The 15,041-nt window shown below is 49.4% G+C and overlaps 1 protein-coding gene across 1 annotated transcript; it reads left to right on the top strand.

Moving 5' to 3' along the window:
* Positions 1-2,309: 2,309 nt before the first annotated feature.
* Positions 2,310-12,378, top strand: DSTN (destrin, actin depolymerizing factor). The gene is made up of 4 exons (XM_042879660.1): positions 2,310-2,416; positions 10,263-10,570; positions 10,795-10,871; positions 12,089-12,378. Exons 1-4 carry the CDS (start codon positions 2,414-2,416, stop codon positions 12,196-12,198), a joined length of 498 nt encoding a protein of 165 aa, XP_042735594.1. The 5' UTR covers positions 2,310-2,413; the 3' UTR covers positions 12,199-12,378.
* The last annotated feature ends 2,663 nt before the right edge of the window (positions 12,379-15,041 follow it).

Below are 15,041 nucleotides of genomic sequence, written 5' to 3' on the forward strand. Positions count from 1 at the left end.
AGCTCCTCCTTGGCTCAGGCAGCCAGAAGACAGCTTTAGTTCAAAGCCTGTGAGGAACAGGCTGCTCAGGACTGGAAAAACAGACTCCCTGTCACCTACAGGAAAAGCAGCACAGGATTTCCATGGAGCAGGGGTTCCCAAACCATAACAAACTCAAACAGTATTGCTACTCATCAACAGCCAATGGCACACAGCTCCCAGTGCAGAGCCAGAACTCTCTGTGCCTGTGTTGGCACCGCACATAGAGCCCACAGTGCTCAGGATCCACCACAAGCCAGGCAGCTGCCAGTGCCCCTTGGCTTCTTCAGCCACAGGTGCTGTGCCTCACCAGGCTGTGCTGGCCTGTCTCTTGGTAAAGAGTCTTTGGTAAAGTCTTTCAGAAAGCCATCAGGGTTCTCAGTAATGTGTCCTTCCCAGAGCAAGCACATCTTTCACATTAGACTGAAACAAGTGAAAGTCCTTGCTCAAACTCCTCCTTGTTGAGCTTCTTCTCACTTGTTAAGATACCTTCTTGACTCATAGCAACGTGCCCAGAAACATGAGTCCTATTGAAACAGGCTGAGCCAACAGCTCAATTTCAATTCATTTTCCCTTGTAAGTATACAAGGTGAAACAGCCTCAGCCCTGTTCTCATGGTCTTACATCATCCCCTCCCCTTCTCCCCCGGATGCCTTATTTCTGCACCCTTCTCTCTTCTAGTGAAACCAAGTCATTAAGAACAAGCTCAGAACAATGACAGACAAATTACCCACAGCAATTAAAAGCTAAAAGCACAGCTGCCCAGGTTATGTGTTACAGTCCCATGCAGAGGCTCCAGCAGCATAGAGGTCTTCAAGAAAGGTGTAGATGTGGCACATAGGGAGATGAGTTAGTAGGCACAGTGGTGATGGTTTGATGGTTGGACTTGGTGATATAGAAGATCTTTTCCAACTGTAGTGATTCTGTAATTCTATCATTTTCCCTCCCATTCTTTGATGAAACACATTAAAAAAAAAAAAAAAGCACCAAGAGGAACAACCCACCCACTCCTAGCAAACTGTTCACCAGTGCCGCTTCATTTCAGCCCATCAGGTGCAAATGTTGTGGGCCAAAGGCACCCCTGGCAGAGCCCACTGGAACAGGACTGCTTTTTCAACACACCCATCTTCAGTATGCGACCACCCATGTGAACAGGTCTGACAGCATCTAAAAAGGGAAGCTGGTAAGGGAGAAAAAACAGGATGTCACACTATAGTAGAACAGCAATATGGACGAAAGCAGCAAGGGATACCGTCTATCTTTATTACTGGTGCTTTATGCTAGCTGTAACATCAGAAAAATAGCTGTAACCTTGAAAAATCGTGCTGCCTTGTCACTCAGCCCTGAAAACACACCATCAAGCCTCGCTTTGTTTTCTGCTGGCACGGAAACACAACAGATCGGCGTGGTACTGGGCTCTGCCTATCAGCGCACAGCCATACTAGCTGGGAGCACTGCAGTCAGCATCCTGCAACGAAACACGCTCGTCTCCACTATTTTCTAACATAGAAGGCGCTCCTGTAAGCAGCTCAGCCTGATCACAAGAACCCCGACTGCCCAGAATCATGACAGAAATGGCATCTCCGCAGCGTATCGCCTAGCAGCCCTAGAGCACAGCGCGGCCCCACGTCTGCAGCGCCGCTTTGTCTGCGAGACGGACACACAGCGCCCGCACCCCCGACCCGGCGCGCCGCTCCTCTCGCGGGATTTCCCCAGCCCTCCGCGAGAACGACAACGGCAGCCAATCACCAGTGGCCGACTGAGATCGCACCAAAGTAGGTATTAAAAAACGCTCAAAAAAAAAAAAAAAAAACACCATACTTCCTCCTCCTGGGCTGCGCTGCCTGTCCCCTCCCCTCGGCCTCGTTCACGCCGCCTTCCCCGCAGAGCTTCCCCATCCGTTCTGCCTGGGCTTTCTACCACCACTTCCCTCACGACCACCCCCAGCACTTTTATCCCCGCCGCCCCCTGTTACAGCTCCCCTCAGCCCCCCCCGCACACACCTTGGGGCAGGTAATCCCGCCCCCCTCACACACCGCCCGCCGCCATTGGCCGGCCGGCACGCGGCGACCATCAATCACTCTGCGGTTCGCCTTCCGATTGGACAGCCCAGCCCCCCCCCTCGGGCAGGCGAGCGAAGGGAGCGCTCCCCCCGGTCCGGGCGGTGTGTGGGTGGTGTTTGCGGCCGCACGCATGCGCGAGGCTGGATAGGGGAGCGGGCCGGGGCGTTGCCACGCAGGGTCCTACCATAACAACCGCTTCCTCCGCCGGGCACGGCGGCCGTGACGTCGGCAGCGTTTCCGCTCGGCTCGCGCCCTCGCCGCTTCCCTTCCTGCTGCCGGAGCCCGCGCCGCGCCCAACACCCGAGGGAAGCAACCGCCGCTCCGCCGACACCATGGTAGGGAGCCGGGCGCTACAAGCGGGGACGCTGCTCCCCCACCGCCCTCATCCGCGGGGGGAGCCGTGGGGGGGGGGGGGGCTCGGCGGCCAGGGGCAGATGGAGCCTTGGCATCCAGCGCCGCCGCGATGCCGTCGCGCAGCCCTTCCCGCGGCCGGCGGGCCTCTGGGCTCAAGGCGGCCGCGCTGCGTTTCGTCCCTTTCCTTTCCCCCCCACCCCGCCGCGAGGCGGTGGGGCGCGGCCCCCCCTCTTTTTGAGGAGATGGGCCCGCCCTCTCCTCCTCGCGCGCCCCGCCAGCTCCCCCCGCAGAGCGGTGGCGCGCTCCGCGCCGCACGCGGGCGCGAGGGGCAGCACGGCCATTGGGGGGATGGGGGGAGGGGGGGCATGGGGAGGGGGGCGCGGGGGGGCGGGGGGGGGGGGGGGGGGAGCGATGCGCGCTCCTTCCCCGTGCCGCAGGGCGCGGCCATGTGGGGGAGGGGCTGCGAGGGGGGAGGGGAGGCGGCGCCCCCTCACGGCCTCGGCGGGGCGGGCGGGCGGGCGGCAGGAAGCGCGGGGCCGCATCCGGCCGCGGGGTGGGAGCCATCTTTCCGTGGCGCGGGGGATCGGGCCTGGCCTAGAGAGCGGCGGCGGGAGGGAGGGCGGTGGCTCCGTTCAGCACGGGCCCGGCGGGGAACAAAAGGAGGAGAGGTGGGGGCGGTTCCATCGCCCGAGCCGAGGAGACGCGTGCGGGAGCGCGGTGCCCGAGGGCTCTTTCGGCCGGCGGCGCGGGGCGGAACGGGCGCCTCGCGCCGGCTCTGCGCTGCGCGGGGCGGGCCGCGTTCTGCAGCACCGGCTGACAAATTCCCTTGAATCATCGCACTTTCGTCCTGGTTTTGCTTACGTCGCGCACAAACGCTTCTCTGTCAACAAACAAGTGTTTCTACGCACCTCATTTCGTGCGCTTTGCCTGACGGCAGCTCGCCCGATGCTTATCGTTGCCTTCTTGAACGCAGGGAATGTCCAGTAAATGAGCTCCCGTTCAGCACAGGCCTTGCACGCGGGAGGTGCTGCTCATCTCTCTTCCCATGAAGCAGCTGGAGCGCTGCGGCCAACCCTCGGCAGGAGGCACAGCCAGGGGAAGTGCGGAGGGAGCTGCCGAAGGTCTGACGAGACCTGCAGCTCCTGTTTTAAAGTAGGCTTGTCTCAACAAGCCAGCTGCTACTTCTGCAGTACACAAACCTTGTTTAAAATGACTTGCTCCGTGTGCCAGGCTTCCTCTTGCTTCTGAAGTAGGCAGTTCCCAAGTTGGCCGAGACACGTATTTCTCATAGCTATCTCCTTTTTGGAAAAAGCTTTAGGTTTTTTGTTCCTTTTATTTGCTTTTAGATGCTTGCTTGTTGCAGCTAATGAACTTGCTTTTAGGCAGCGTAGTCCTTTTGACAGAGTACAGCGAAGCCAGCAGGAGGGCATCACTTGGTATCAAAAGAGCATTGGAATTCCCGCTTTTACAAGCCTTGCTGTAAGGCTTAATTTCTTTGGTACTGGATTAAATGGTTCCACAGTCCTCGGAGGACCATGCAAATTATTTTCCTTGCTTGTTAGTCAATAGTATTCCCAAATCTGTGTAACTAAGAGGTCTGTGTGCCTCGTGGACAAGAAGACAGCCTCCCTACGCTTGGTTGGGTGCATGCCTGGCATGTTTCTACTCATGCTGCTGGGGTATTACTGGTCCCTGGAGGGAACAAGGGCTGACCCAGGTATCTCATACAGGAGAGCTATGGGCAGGCAGAGTCTTTATTGAGAGGTGCTTGGGGGTTTCATGCTTGCACAACACAGCCATCTCCAGGACAGGTAACTTGTTAGCAAATGTCTGAGTTGCCCAGGGAAGGCCTTCAAAAGCTGTTTTTAAGGATGAATGTTACGTAGCCATGGGGTTGTGGAGGGCTGCACGAACATTCCTGCAGACATATGGCTCGTAAGATCTGATTTTTTTGTGCTGAATGTGTTCTTAAGAAGCTTTGCTTTCCTGCAGGAGTCTTGTTGCCTTCCAGCTTAGACCCGCATTACCTTAGAAACATGTGTTTCAACACAGGAATGGGCACTTCTCAAAATTTCTGCCCCCCTAGTGGCTGCCACGCTTCCTGTTCTTTCAATAGCATGGCTGGGGTTGCTTTTCTCAGTAGGGATTGCCTGTTCTGCCTGCCTGGGTAATTACCACGGGCAAATTTCATGGTGGCTGGGAGCAGGTGATGATTTCTTCTGGCTGAAAGGTGAGGAAATAACCTCAAGGAATGCAGAAGATGCTTTTTCTTGTCTTTCTGTGACAGCTCTCTTCTTCTTTCCTTGTCTAGTTGGAATTTTTCTTACTGTCAGGAAAAAAGCTGAACAGAATTTTGTTTCCCTTCCCTCCCCTCAAAAGATACATCACGTAATGCAAAATAAAATAAAAAGCTTAAATCAGCCTGGCAAGATCTGCCTACAAGTGGCATGCAAATAGCACTGTTCTTCTTGCTGGTTTATGGTGTGTAAATAATGGCCTCTTACACAACAGCAGTAAAAATAAAAAAGGCAGTTATGTTTCCTATCACGCTTCAGATCTGAACCAAAGCTTTGGACTTTTTCAGATGTGTAGACTGCCTTGTGTAGGTGTGGGTGTCTGTCTGGCTGCTGCTAGTGGGGGAAGTGGGCCAACTTTGGACTTAGGAGGGCACTGCTATGGTTGTGCTGGCCTGGTCTGCAGGGTGAAGTCGCAGCAGCTGCTCCGCATGTTGCCTCCTTCCTTGCTCTGGAAAGCAGAAGTGCTAGTATCGAATGGGCTTTCTTGAGTGTTCTGCTAATAGATGAGAAGCAAGGCAGCATTTGAGACCCATACGTCTGTAACACCCAAGTTTTCAGGCATCTTGCTGACCGCAGCTGGCAGCTTTAGCTGACACCTTTTCAAGCCTGCTGTGGAATTGACGTTCTTCCAGCAGGCCTCTCTGCCTGCTGGGTGCCCAGTGCTAGCTGAGCTTAGTTGTCCCTTCAGGTCTCAGCCCTGGCAACATCTCAGGGTGCTGCGTGGCAGTGTAAGGAACGGCTTTACAGTCTCCTGTCCTGGAACAGTCAGGTGATAATGGTTCTAACTGAAAACTTGTGCTGTGACACATTGGTGAGTCAGAGGAAAGTGCCACACAGTCACACAAACAGTTCTGGCAGTGGAAGGGGATTTGGAAGGTGGCTGAGAGGGATGGTATGCCAGGGCTGGGGGAAACAAGATGCTTGCTCAAGAAACCCAGAACCAAATATGTGGCAGTGGTGTGACTGGTAAACATGGACGTATAGTGCTCTCAGATCTCTGCCTTTGCAATTAAACCAGGCGTGCTTCAGTATGTTCTTGGTGTCAATTCTGGAAAAATTGATGGTGCTTTTCCAAGAGGGAGAACTTTCCACTTGAGTAGCTGCGGATTGTCCGTGCTGATGCATACAATGTGTGTGCACGTGGTTCCCAAACAAAACGAGGCAAGAACTGGTTCTTGAAATGCCTGAGCTGTTATCTACAGAAACATTACAAAGGAAGTCTGCAGCATAAAATTGGCCTGCACTTAAAAACGGGTTTAATCTGTCAAGCTCCTTGTGAGACAAACTAAGTCATTAAAGCTGTCTGTCTTACTGCTGATGTAGGAGCAAAACCTTCTAAGTGAAGTATTTTAAATATTCAGAAAAGATGCTGGTGTTCACAACGATCCCTAATAAAATCCAATGCAAATTGCATTGGAGATCTATTTCTATGCAGGCTTGCTGCAAATCAATCTATTGAGGATCTGATAAGTTCCTTATTTGAAATCTCTTTCTGTACACAGGGATTTCTTGGAGGAAAATTTCGGGTTATTCTTCAGCCTTACCCCTCCATTTTATCACCCTATTCAGATGAAATTCCAGCTGCAGAGTACTTTGTGATGAAGGCAAAGTGTTGGAAGCTGTTAGCAGAGCCAGCTGGAGCCAGGCCTTGCAGTCCGAGGCCTGTGAGACAGAAGGCTCTCTCTTCAGCCGTGCTATTTGGGGACAGCATTCTGCTCTCACAGGGCTTCTGCAGTGCTTTGCACTTGAGGCAGGAACGGTGGCTTTGTGAAGGGAATAAGAGCTGCTGTGTTACTGCAGTGCATGCTGACAAGGCATTTAATGCAACCATTACCTCATGTGCCTACAGCAATCTATATGAAAATACAATGGGGTACTGGTGTGAGGGCTGTGGAATAACGTAGGCGGAGGTGCAGCCCACAAGGCATGCTGCTTTGGCCATAGTTGCGTGGAAGTACGGGGGGAGAACTCATTTTGTGCTAAATCCCTGTGGGGGGAAATTTGCACAGTTAGGGAGACGTGCAGGCAAGAATATGCAGCCCTGTCATCATTTTTTCCACCTGATAACAAGGCAGCTTGCCTCCTTGTTGCTGCCTTGATGAGGTTAGCTGGCCCTGACACCCATGGGAACAGCCTGGCTATTTGCCTGCCTCTTGTGTCCTGAGAATGGTTTTAATTATTGTTGCATATATTCAGGGGTTGCTCTGTCCAATGCTACAAAATGCAGCCAGCTGATGGCCTTGTGTCCCACCAGTACCTGCCATGCACACTGCTCAGCCACCCATGTGTGCTGTCCTGAGTTGGATAATTGCTTCCCTATTGAAAAAGGAACAGAAGCAAGCTATCTGTCCTCAGCTATGCAGCATTCTGGCCACCATGCCTGAAAAAATAATGAGTGTGCTGTATTGAATCCTCTGAGCAGTGTAATACTGGGCCAGAGAGAATCCAGACAAACAAATAAATGCTTATCCTGTCATTACTGGCAGGTGGAGGCTCCTCAGCAGCTGTTTTTCAGGACAAGTCAGCAGAGACATGGTTAAATTACCACTTGAGAACATGTACTTAGGCATGTGGCATTTCTCTGTGTTCCAGTGGCTTTCACAGTCATCCTGTTACTGCCCTACCCTGAATGGCCGTGGCCAAGTTACAGCAAAAGCTACCTAATGTTGAGGTTTTTCCTTTTTAGGTATGTTTAGAGAATCATAACTGGTACAAGCCTGGAGCTGGAGAGGGAGTCCTTTTGGTGCAGGAGTATGCTGCCTTCTTGGAAGCACTTGTGCTGGGATTTTATGGGTTCATTTCAACCCCACGCTGTGACACAGCTGTAGTGTTTTCTCAGGATGAAGGAATCTATGCTGTCCCTAGCAGATCAACATCTGCTGGTATCAACACCTGAATGGATTCAGAGGTTGTATAATAGTTATGAAGAGTTGCACCAGCTAATAACACTTTACTTTGGAAAGTTAAGAAAAAATCCAGTTCTTACTGTTACCCCTTCAGCCTCTGGTCAGTCCCAGTGGTCAGCTGCAGAGTAAGAGTGAATTTGACTTTCCAGAAGGAGTACTCTCAACATTTTTGGAATCTGAAGCAACTTGCCAGCCGTGTTCAATTCCTTTATAAGGAAATAACTTGTCTCCCAGCTTGGAGAAATGTTTTTGGCTGTGCATCTGCTCCTGGCTGCACGGTTTGCATCTACTTGCAGCTCCATTGCTCATGCTTTCTTGGGGCTCTCTGCTGAGTAGTAATGCCTTCTTTCAGAGTTAACTTCTTGGTAACAGGAGTCGATAAGGAGGGACTAGTGATCTTGGAGCAAAGATCAACAGTTGATAAAGGTGGAGATGGTTGACACCAGTTCCTTTTATGGCATTACTAGGCTGTGCTGGGTCAGACTTTGTGCATCTTCTGTGTAAACTCCTAAGCTTTTTGCAGGTTTAAAAGCTGAGACTTAAATCTCCTGTCAGCTGCTGAGGTACCATTAGCCTGGAAGACAAATCTCATAGAAAGGAGGGGAAAAAATGTCTGTCTGGAGTTGGCAGTGCATTAGCCGTAGTGAATGATGTGGTAGTTCCAGTTGCTGTGCTGTTTGCATTATTAGGGCAACCCTGCCTTATTTCCAGTCCTCCCAGAGAGCTCTTGCCCACACCATGCACAGTGATGCAGAGGCAGGAAGAAATACATTCATTTCTCGTTAGTTCCCAGCCACGCTCTCACAGAGGTGCAGTCCATAGTATGAAGGAGGTGATGTAGGAATGCGTCACTTTGCATTGATGTTTGCACTTCTGCTTGTAGTTATCCTGGAATAAGCTTTCTCTGCTTGCTTTCCTTATGCTGCTGGAGACATGCAAAAGGGTGGCTGCCTGCCAGGCAGCTGAGGCACAGCAACTTCCTCCTGTTCTGTGGGCCTGCTCCTCTCCCAGAGCAAATGTAAGGGATTTGAGGTAGATTACCCCAAACAGACAATCCGTGCATTGTAAATTCTGAGGGTCCCTTTGTGTTTGAGTAAGCTCCTAAAGAGCTCTGTTTCATGGAGGAAAGCTTCCATGTCAGATTGATGGCTGTATAGCATTGGCATCCAGAAGAGGAAAAAAGACATGCAGTGGTCAGGGCTTTGAAAAGAATATATATGTATGTTAGAAGTAGTAGCTGTCCAATCCATAATGACTCTTAAGGACAGGAAAGTTAGCACTGTGCAGTTGACCTTCACTGATTTCCCTGGCATTCCAGCTGAACTCTGCTGCTTGCTTATACCTTGAGAGAGTGCTGTGATTTGGTGTCCTCCTCCCCCTTCCCCCCCCCCTCCCCCCCCCCCCCAAAATGATTCCATTGGGCACACTTTTGTGGGCTGAGCTGAAGAGAAACCAAAACAAGGAACAACCTTCAGTGTTTTTCAGGTGGTACCTCTCACGTGATGCTGTACCTGCCTGCATAGTAGTGCTGACCGTGCTGAAGATGATGACATGTGGCAGTTACACGGAGGAGGGTGACTTTCCTTCCAGTGTGTGACTTACTGTATCTGAGGATAAGGTCACTTTTGGAAGCCCCAAAAGCAGCAGGGGGAGAGGCAATATTAGGAAGGAATCTCAGTGTTTACATGGCACGTTGCGGTTTGAGCACAATGAGTGTTGGACAGGCTTTGATTTACAGTTTACTGCTCTGACCGTGATGTTTTTCCAGCAGTGTGACTCCCTGGATTTGCAGCGTTCTCTATTCTAGGGCTGTCTTTAACCTCTCAAACTTCATTTTGTTCTGAGTGTAAAACTCAGATATGAATACTGTCAGTTACCACTGAGTAACCACAATTTCTCACCAAGCTTCCAGGAGTGGGGAAAAAAAAAAAAAAAAGATGGGATAGGGGTGAAGAAATCCTTTTAAAGGCAGCTTGTTTTAAAAACTGGAAGAGGAACTGCTGGGAAGCTGAGAATTTTTACAGTTGGACTTGCAAGCTCTGCCTTTAAAACACTGAATTGAGAACACCTTCAGAAGGTTGGTTTGTTCGTGGCTGAGAATTGTGTTCCAGTGCCCCACTGTATCTCTCCTGACTTCTAAGCCAAACCCAGTTGATAAGTGTGAGTTTGACACTGTTGTACCTCTATTCCTAAAGCTGATGGCAGGCAGGCTGGAAATGGCCAGGAGACTGAGTAGAAGTGACCCTTGTTAATTTAGTTGTCTGCCTGTCCCGAGATGGCCAATGAAGCCAAGCTGCTGCAACGTCAAAGGATTTGCCACAGCTGAAATCTCAGAGGACAAGCGGTGGACATAAATGTGAAACTACCCTACCAACACTGTTCTAATCTAAGAAGGATTGTGCCTTGTTCAGAGTACTTTTGGTTTGGCAACTTACTGTAGGCGGCATTGAGGCTCCAGATTCTTTATTTGAGAAGGGCCTGCAGCTCTCCTGTCTAGACTCTGGGGCTGTCAGTGAGTGTTGCGAGTATCGCTCGTCTTCTAGCCTCAGTTTGGAGGCAGCACAGAATGTAGTTGTGCAAATACTCAGTGGTAACCCTAAAGGCCTTTGTTCTCATCTTTGCAGGCATCTGGAGTGCAAGTTGCCGATGAGGTTTGCCGTATCTTCTATGACATGAAAGTGCGGAAATGCTCTACGCCTGAGGAAGTGAAGAAGAGGAAGAAGGCTGTCATCTTCTGCCTCAGTCCAGACAAAAAGTGCATTATTGTGGAAGAAGGCAAAGAGATTCTAGTGGGAGATGTTGGTGTGACGGTTACTGACCCTTTCAAGCACTTTGTGCAGATGCTTCCCGAGAAGGATTGCCGTTACGCCTTGTATGATGCAAGTTTCGAGACCAAGGAATCCAAAAAAGAAGAGCTGATGTTCTTCTTGTGGTAAGCACTCTTCACAACTCGCCTGTTCCTAGCATGAGGCCCGAGCTGTGCTGAGGTCTACGAGCATTTGTTTTGTCTATGGAAGGATTAAAATGTGCTGGACAGCACGGTACTTGTATTATGAGCCATTAGAGTTTCCTTTGTTTATAATCAGTGGGATGGTGTTTGTCTTATTGCTGGATAATAAATGCTGCTAATTGCACTATCTTCTTGTATTCCACTAGGGCACCAGAACAAGCACCTCTCAAAAGTAAGATGATCTATGCAAGCTCCAAGGATGCAATCAAAAAGAAGTTCCAAGGTATGTAGTGCAGCTAACGCTCCTAGGTGCCATCTGAAACACTTACACAGCAAGGCTTAACCATTCGCTAATTGGCTTTTTTTTTTTCTTTTGAGATGCTAGTGAGATGAGAATTTCACCAGGTGAAGTGCCTTGTGACAGAGCTAAAAGAAGCTCTGGCTGAAGCCAAACTTAAAATGTCTGACTCTAAGCCTTAGAGGCACTAGAACTGTGCTCAGAACTGGAGCAGGCTTGGCAGCGTACAAGAGTAACTGCCATACAGAGTAATGTGTTTACGCCATGCAGCCTATAAACATCACATTCTTGTTAACAGTGACCTGTATTTTGTGTCACGCTGTCTCTGTGGCAGAGGACTTTCAGCCCTGTATCTATTGAACTGCAGAATCAAGTAACTGTAACTGTGCTGTACTAGGAAGCAATGATTGGCTTGATTTAGAGATGCAGTTGTGATTACTCATTTCAAAGGCATTGCGTCTCTGAGAGGAGAAACAAAGTGATGTTCATCCTGTCAGGCACCAATGACCAAAGAGTAACCCTTGCTGCAGCATTCTGAAATCTCATTCTGAATAAATGACTGTGATGCCTCCCAGCCCGGTAGCAGTGCCCCCTTCAGCTCTTAGCGCCGTGCTGGTCAGAGTGCTGCACTGTGTAGTACTGAGCGGTGCACAGCAGTGCTGTTCTTCACAGTACAGCTCACCAATGAATTGAAGCTGGTGAGGGCTGAAAAAGAAACACTGATTTCTCTACTTTTCTCAACATAAGGCAGAGTTGGGTCTGGCTCCCTTATCTCTGGAACAGAAACCACTCTTAATTCCATGTACCAGCAAGTCTGCACAGCGCATCCCGCTTTGATTGTCAGCTGTTCAGTGCTTGCGTTGCAGCAGCTCCCTCAGTTGACATATTCAGGGTAACAGTAGAAATGAGACTGTTTCACTCACAGGCTGATTTGCCATGGGCAGCTGACAGTCTAAGCACTGATAGTAGTGAAAAGCTTCTCCCTGATACATGTATTGATTTGTGATGTGTAGCCAGATGTCTCCTGTGATATATCAAGGGGGAATAAACCCAAATTCCTTAGTTTTCCTTAGTGAAGGTGGGACTTTGCAGCTTGAGTGACCAGACTGCCTCTTCTAATATTACTACTAACTGTGCTTCTCTGGTTGATTACTAGCATATTGAAATACTGCATTATTGAGTGTTCTGCATCTTTTTTTTAGGCATAAAGCATGAATGCCAAGCAAATGGGCCAGAGGACCTCAATCGAGCTTGTATTGCTGAGAAGCTAGGAGGCTCCCTAGTCGTAGCTTTTGAAGGAAGTCCCGTGTAGATGTCATACAGTGCCACAACTCTACAAGCATTCCATGTTTTAATATATCAGTTATGTAAAGCAACCATTCTAGGCAAGGGTTTCACTAACTGTAGGGAAGCTGTCTTGTAGAATAAAGTAGATTTTGGAGATGTAGCTCGTATGTACAAATGACCTTAAATAAATCAAATTAAGGATTTATCTTGGTGTATTAATATTTGCATTGGTTGTCTATCCCAATACTTATCCCCAGTGAATTAACACTAAAGGTCTCCAAAAATTCTGATTCAGCAGTGTATCATGGGATGAAGGGGGGAGGATGATGAGAACAATCTGGTTCCTGTTCTTTTCTAAATTAAAATGAGCAAAATCATCAGTCTTTCTGAGGCTACTGGCCAAACTGCCAAACCAAAAACTTTCCCCTTGAATCATTTAATGCAAGACTTCAAACCTGTAGTTAAAGCTAGGCACCTAAACAGAGCTAAATTCTTAGTGCTTGCAGTTGCACAGCATTACTAATAAAGGTTAATTAGGAGGATAAAATAGAGATTGAAGTAGGCACGCTTTCCTGGAGAAAGTCCTAATCGTTCTTGTAAACTCGCAGTGCAGTAATCTTTGAAGGTTTGCTTGTTCCTACAGGTTAACATTGGTTATGAAGTGTCTTGAGATCTCCTCCAAGGCTGAACTGAATGATCCTATTAAAATTGCTTTTCCTTTGGCATAGGTTAATTTAGAACTACCTTTTTTCCATTAACGCTTCCTAGCGGATCAGATGCTTCTGAGGCTTTGACAAGTGCAGATTCTTCCATTGGAGCTCTCCAGTTACGGGCAGTACAATGAGAAAGAACCACTTGGAAAACAGCAAAAGATTACAAGTGGTGTTCTCAGCCCTAGTCTTGGTCACTTGGTCCATTTGTCCATAATTATTATTGATTTAACTTGGTAGAACCAATCAGCCTGACTAATACGGCTTGATCTGGGCTTTTTGTCTGTTAGCTTCTTTAATTCTGTAGAAATGCATGGAAATATCACCTACTAGAAAGTCTGACCTGAAATGCCTTTTGTATGGGGGGGTAGAGAACATTCCTGTGCCAGCTACAGAGATCTTAAAAGCTTCCATGTTTCACCAGTGGTTAATTAAAGCTGTTTCCTTTGTGTAATGTGTACATGGAAGTTGCATAGAGTTTTCCTGTATGTCTGTAGAGAAAAAAAAAAAAAAGAAAAAAAAACCCTTAGCCTCCAGTGCGTTACTGTGGTATGTTCTGTGTGTGCCAAACTTGAATAGCTTAAATAAATGGGGTTTCTTTCCCCTCGGTCAGTGACTGATTCCTCTCCAGTTTGCAGCGGGGGAAAAGAGGCTGGAAGGAGAAGTGGGGGAGAAAGCATGTCCATGTCTCTGCAGCCTGTTGATGTCTTCCTTGGCCTCGCACACCTCAGCAGCTGAGTGCATAGCAGCCTGTGGCAGTCACAGGATCCACCATGGTGTCTGCTCCCTTCCTTCTGGGCTCCGGTCCCAGATGGCCACAGGGGGGGAGCTTCATGGGAAGCATCTCACCGTGGAGGCCTGTGTCAGTTACTTGGTGCTGCTTCTCCTGTCAGAACGGAGAGCTTCCTCTGGCCTGTCCCAGGAAGTTAAAGGCTGCCCCTTCTGCCAGGTACGTAGGGACAGCTGCTTGGTCTGCTGCTTTTCAGCAGAGCGCTACCAGGGAAGTGCTGCTCCCTGGCTTAATGCAGTGTCTGTGCTTTTTGGCTGTGCTGTGTATTTGAAGATTTAATCAAAGGCAAGCATTGACCACGTGCTCTAATGTGGTACCCGTGTGGAGCAAAGGGTTTCTGATATGATCCACTACAGCGAGATCCTATCAGAAGAGGAAACTAAACTGGCATCAGTGGGTGCTCCCGGCCTGTTCCCTCCTCAACTTTCAACCTGGCACAAGGGAGTAACCATCTCCATAAAAACAGCTCTTCTGTACCTTGGTGTCTGTCCAAAGTTCAGGCTGAGATAAGAAAACCAGTGACACAGTGGGAGTGGTGCTGCCTGACAAATAAGGGGAACTCCCATTCAGGAGTCAACTGATAACTAACACCTCCAGACTGCAGCTAACATCGAAGAGCAATTCAGGCCTGGTGAAGCTGGTGGACTTCTCCCTGGGATTTCCTTTTTTGGTTAGAGAAGAGCCTCAACAAAGGGGGAAGGAAGTCAGATGCAGAGGCAGGAGGGTGCTTCTCACCACGTGAAAGCATTCAAGCCAGGAACTTGGGTGCAGAGTGCTTCAGTCGGGGACTGAGGCAAGAGGTGTTTTTGGTTGTGGTTGGGTGGGTCCCAGCTTCACTTGGTCAGTTTTTAGGGCCCTTGGTGCAAACCCTGAGGCACAAGCCTGATCTCTGCTACTGTGCTCTTGTGCTGGCTGTTACTTTGCCTTCAGCTTTGTTGATCACAGCATGGAGTTACTTAGCAAGCCAAACTTCATCTTGCCCTTCTACAATTGTAGCTATTGTAAAACTTGCAAAGATGTTTCCTTTTACGATTTTCCAATCCTTTCATTCGTGGCTTTTCCCAAATCACCCAGACCTTCTTGAAAAGACAACACAAGCAGAGCCATTGAGCTTTGACTGAGGACCCACCTGGCTGCAGCACCCAGGCTGCTGTTCACACCTGCCCTGCATCACAACCTGCTGACCGGGTAATGAGCCAGCACTACAGCTTGCCTGAAAGAGCAATGCTGCTCCAGGGGTGGGTGCAGTGTGAAATCCCACTGCTCTGAGGTGAGGGCTTGGCCCTCTTGAGAGGCGACCCTGGCCTCTCAGGAGGTTGTTGGCTTTCCCCTTCTCATGGCTCCATGGAACAGCATAAATCCCAGCAG

The sequence above is a fragment of the Lagopus leucura genome, unplaced genomic scaffold, assembly GCF_019238085.1.
Source record: "Lagopus leucura isolate 7727_CA_CO unplaced genomic scaffold, USGS_WTPT01 Super-Scaffold_73, whole genome shotgun sequence".
NCBI lineage: Eukaryota > Metazoa > Chordata > Aves > Galliformes > Phasianidae > Lagopus > Lagopus leucura.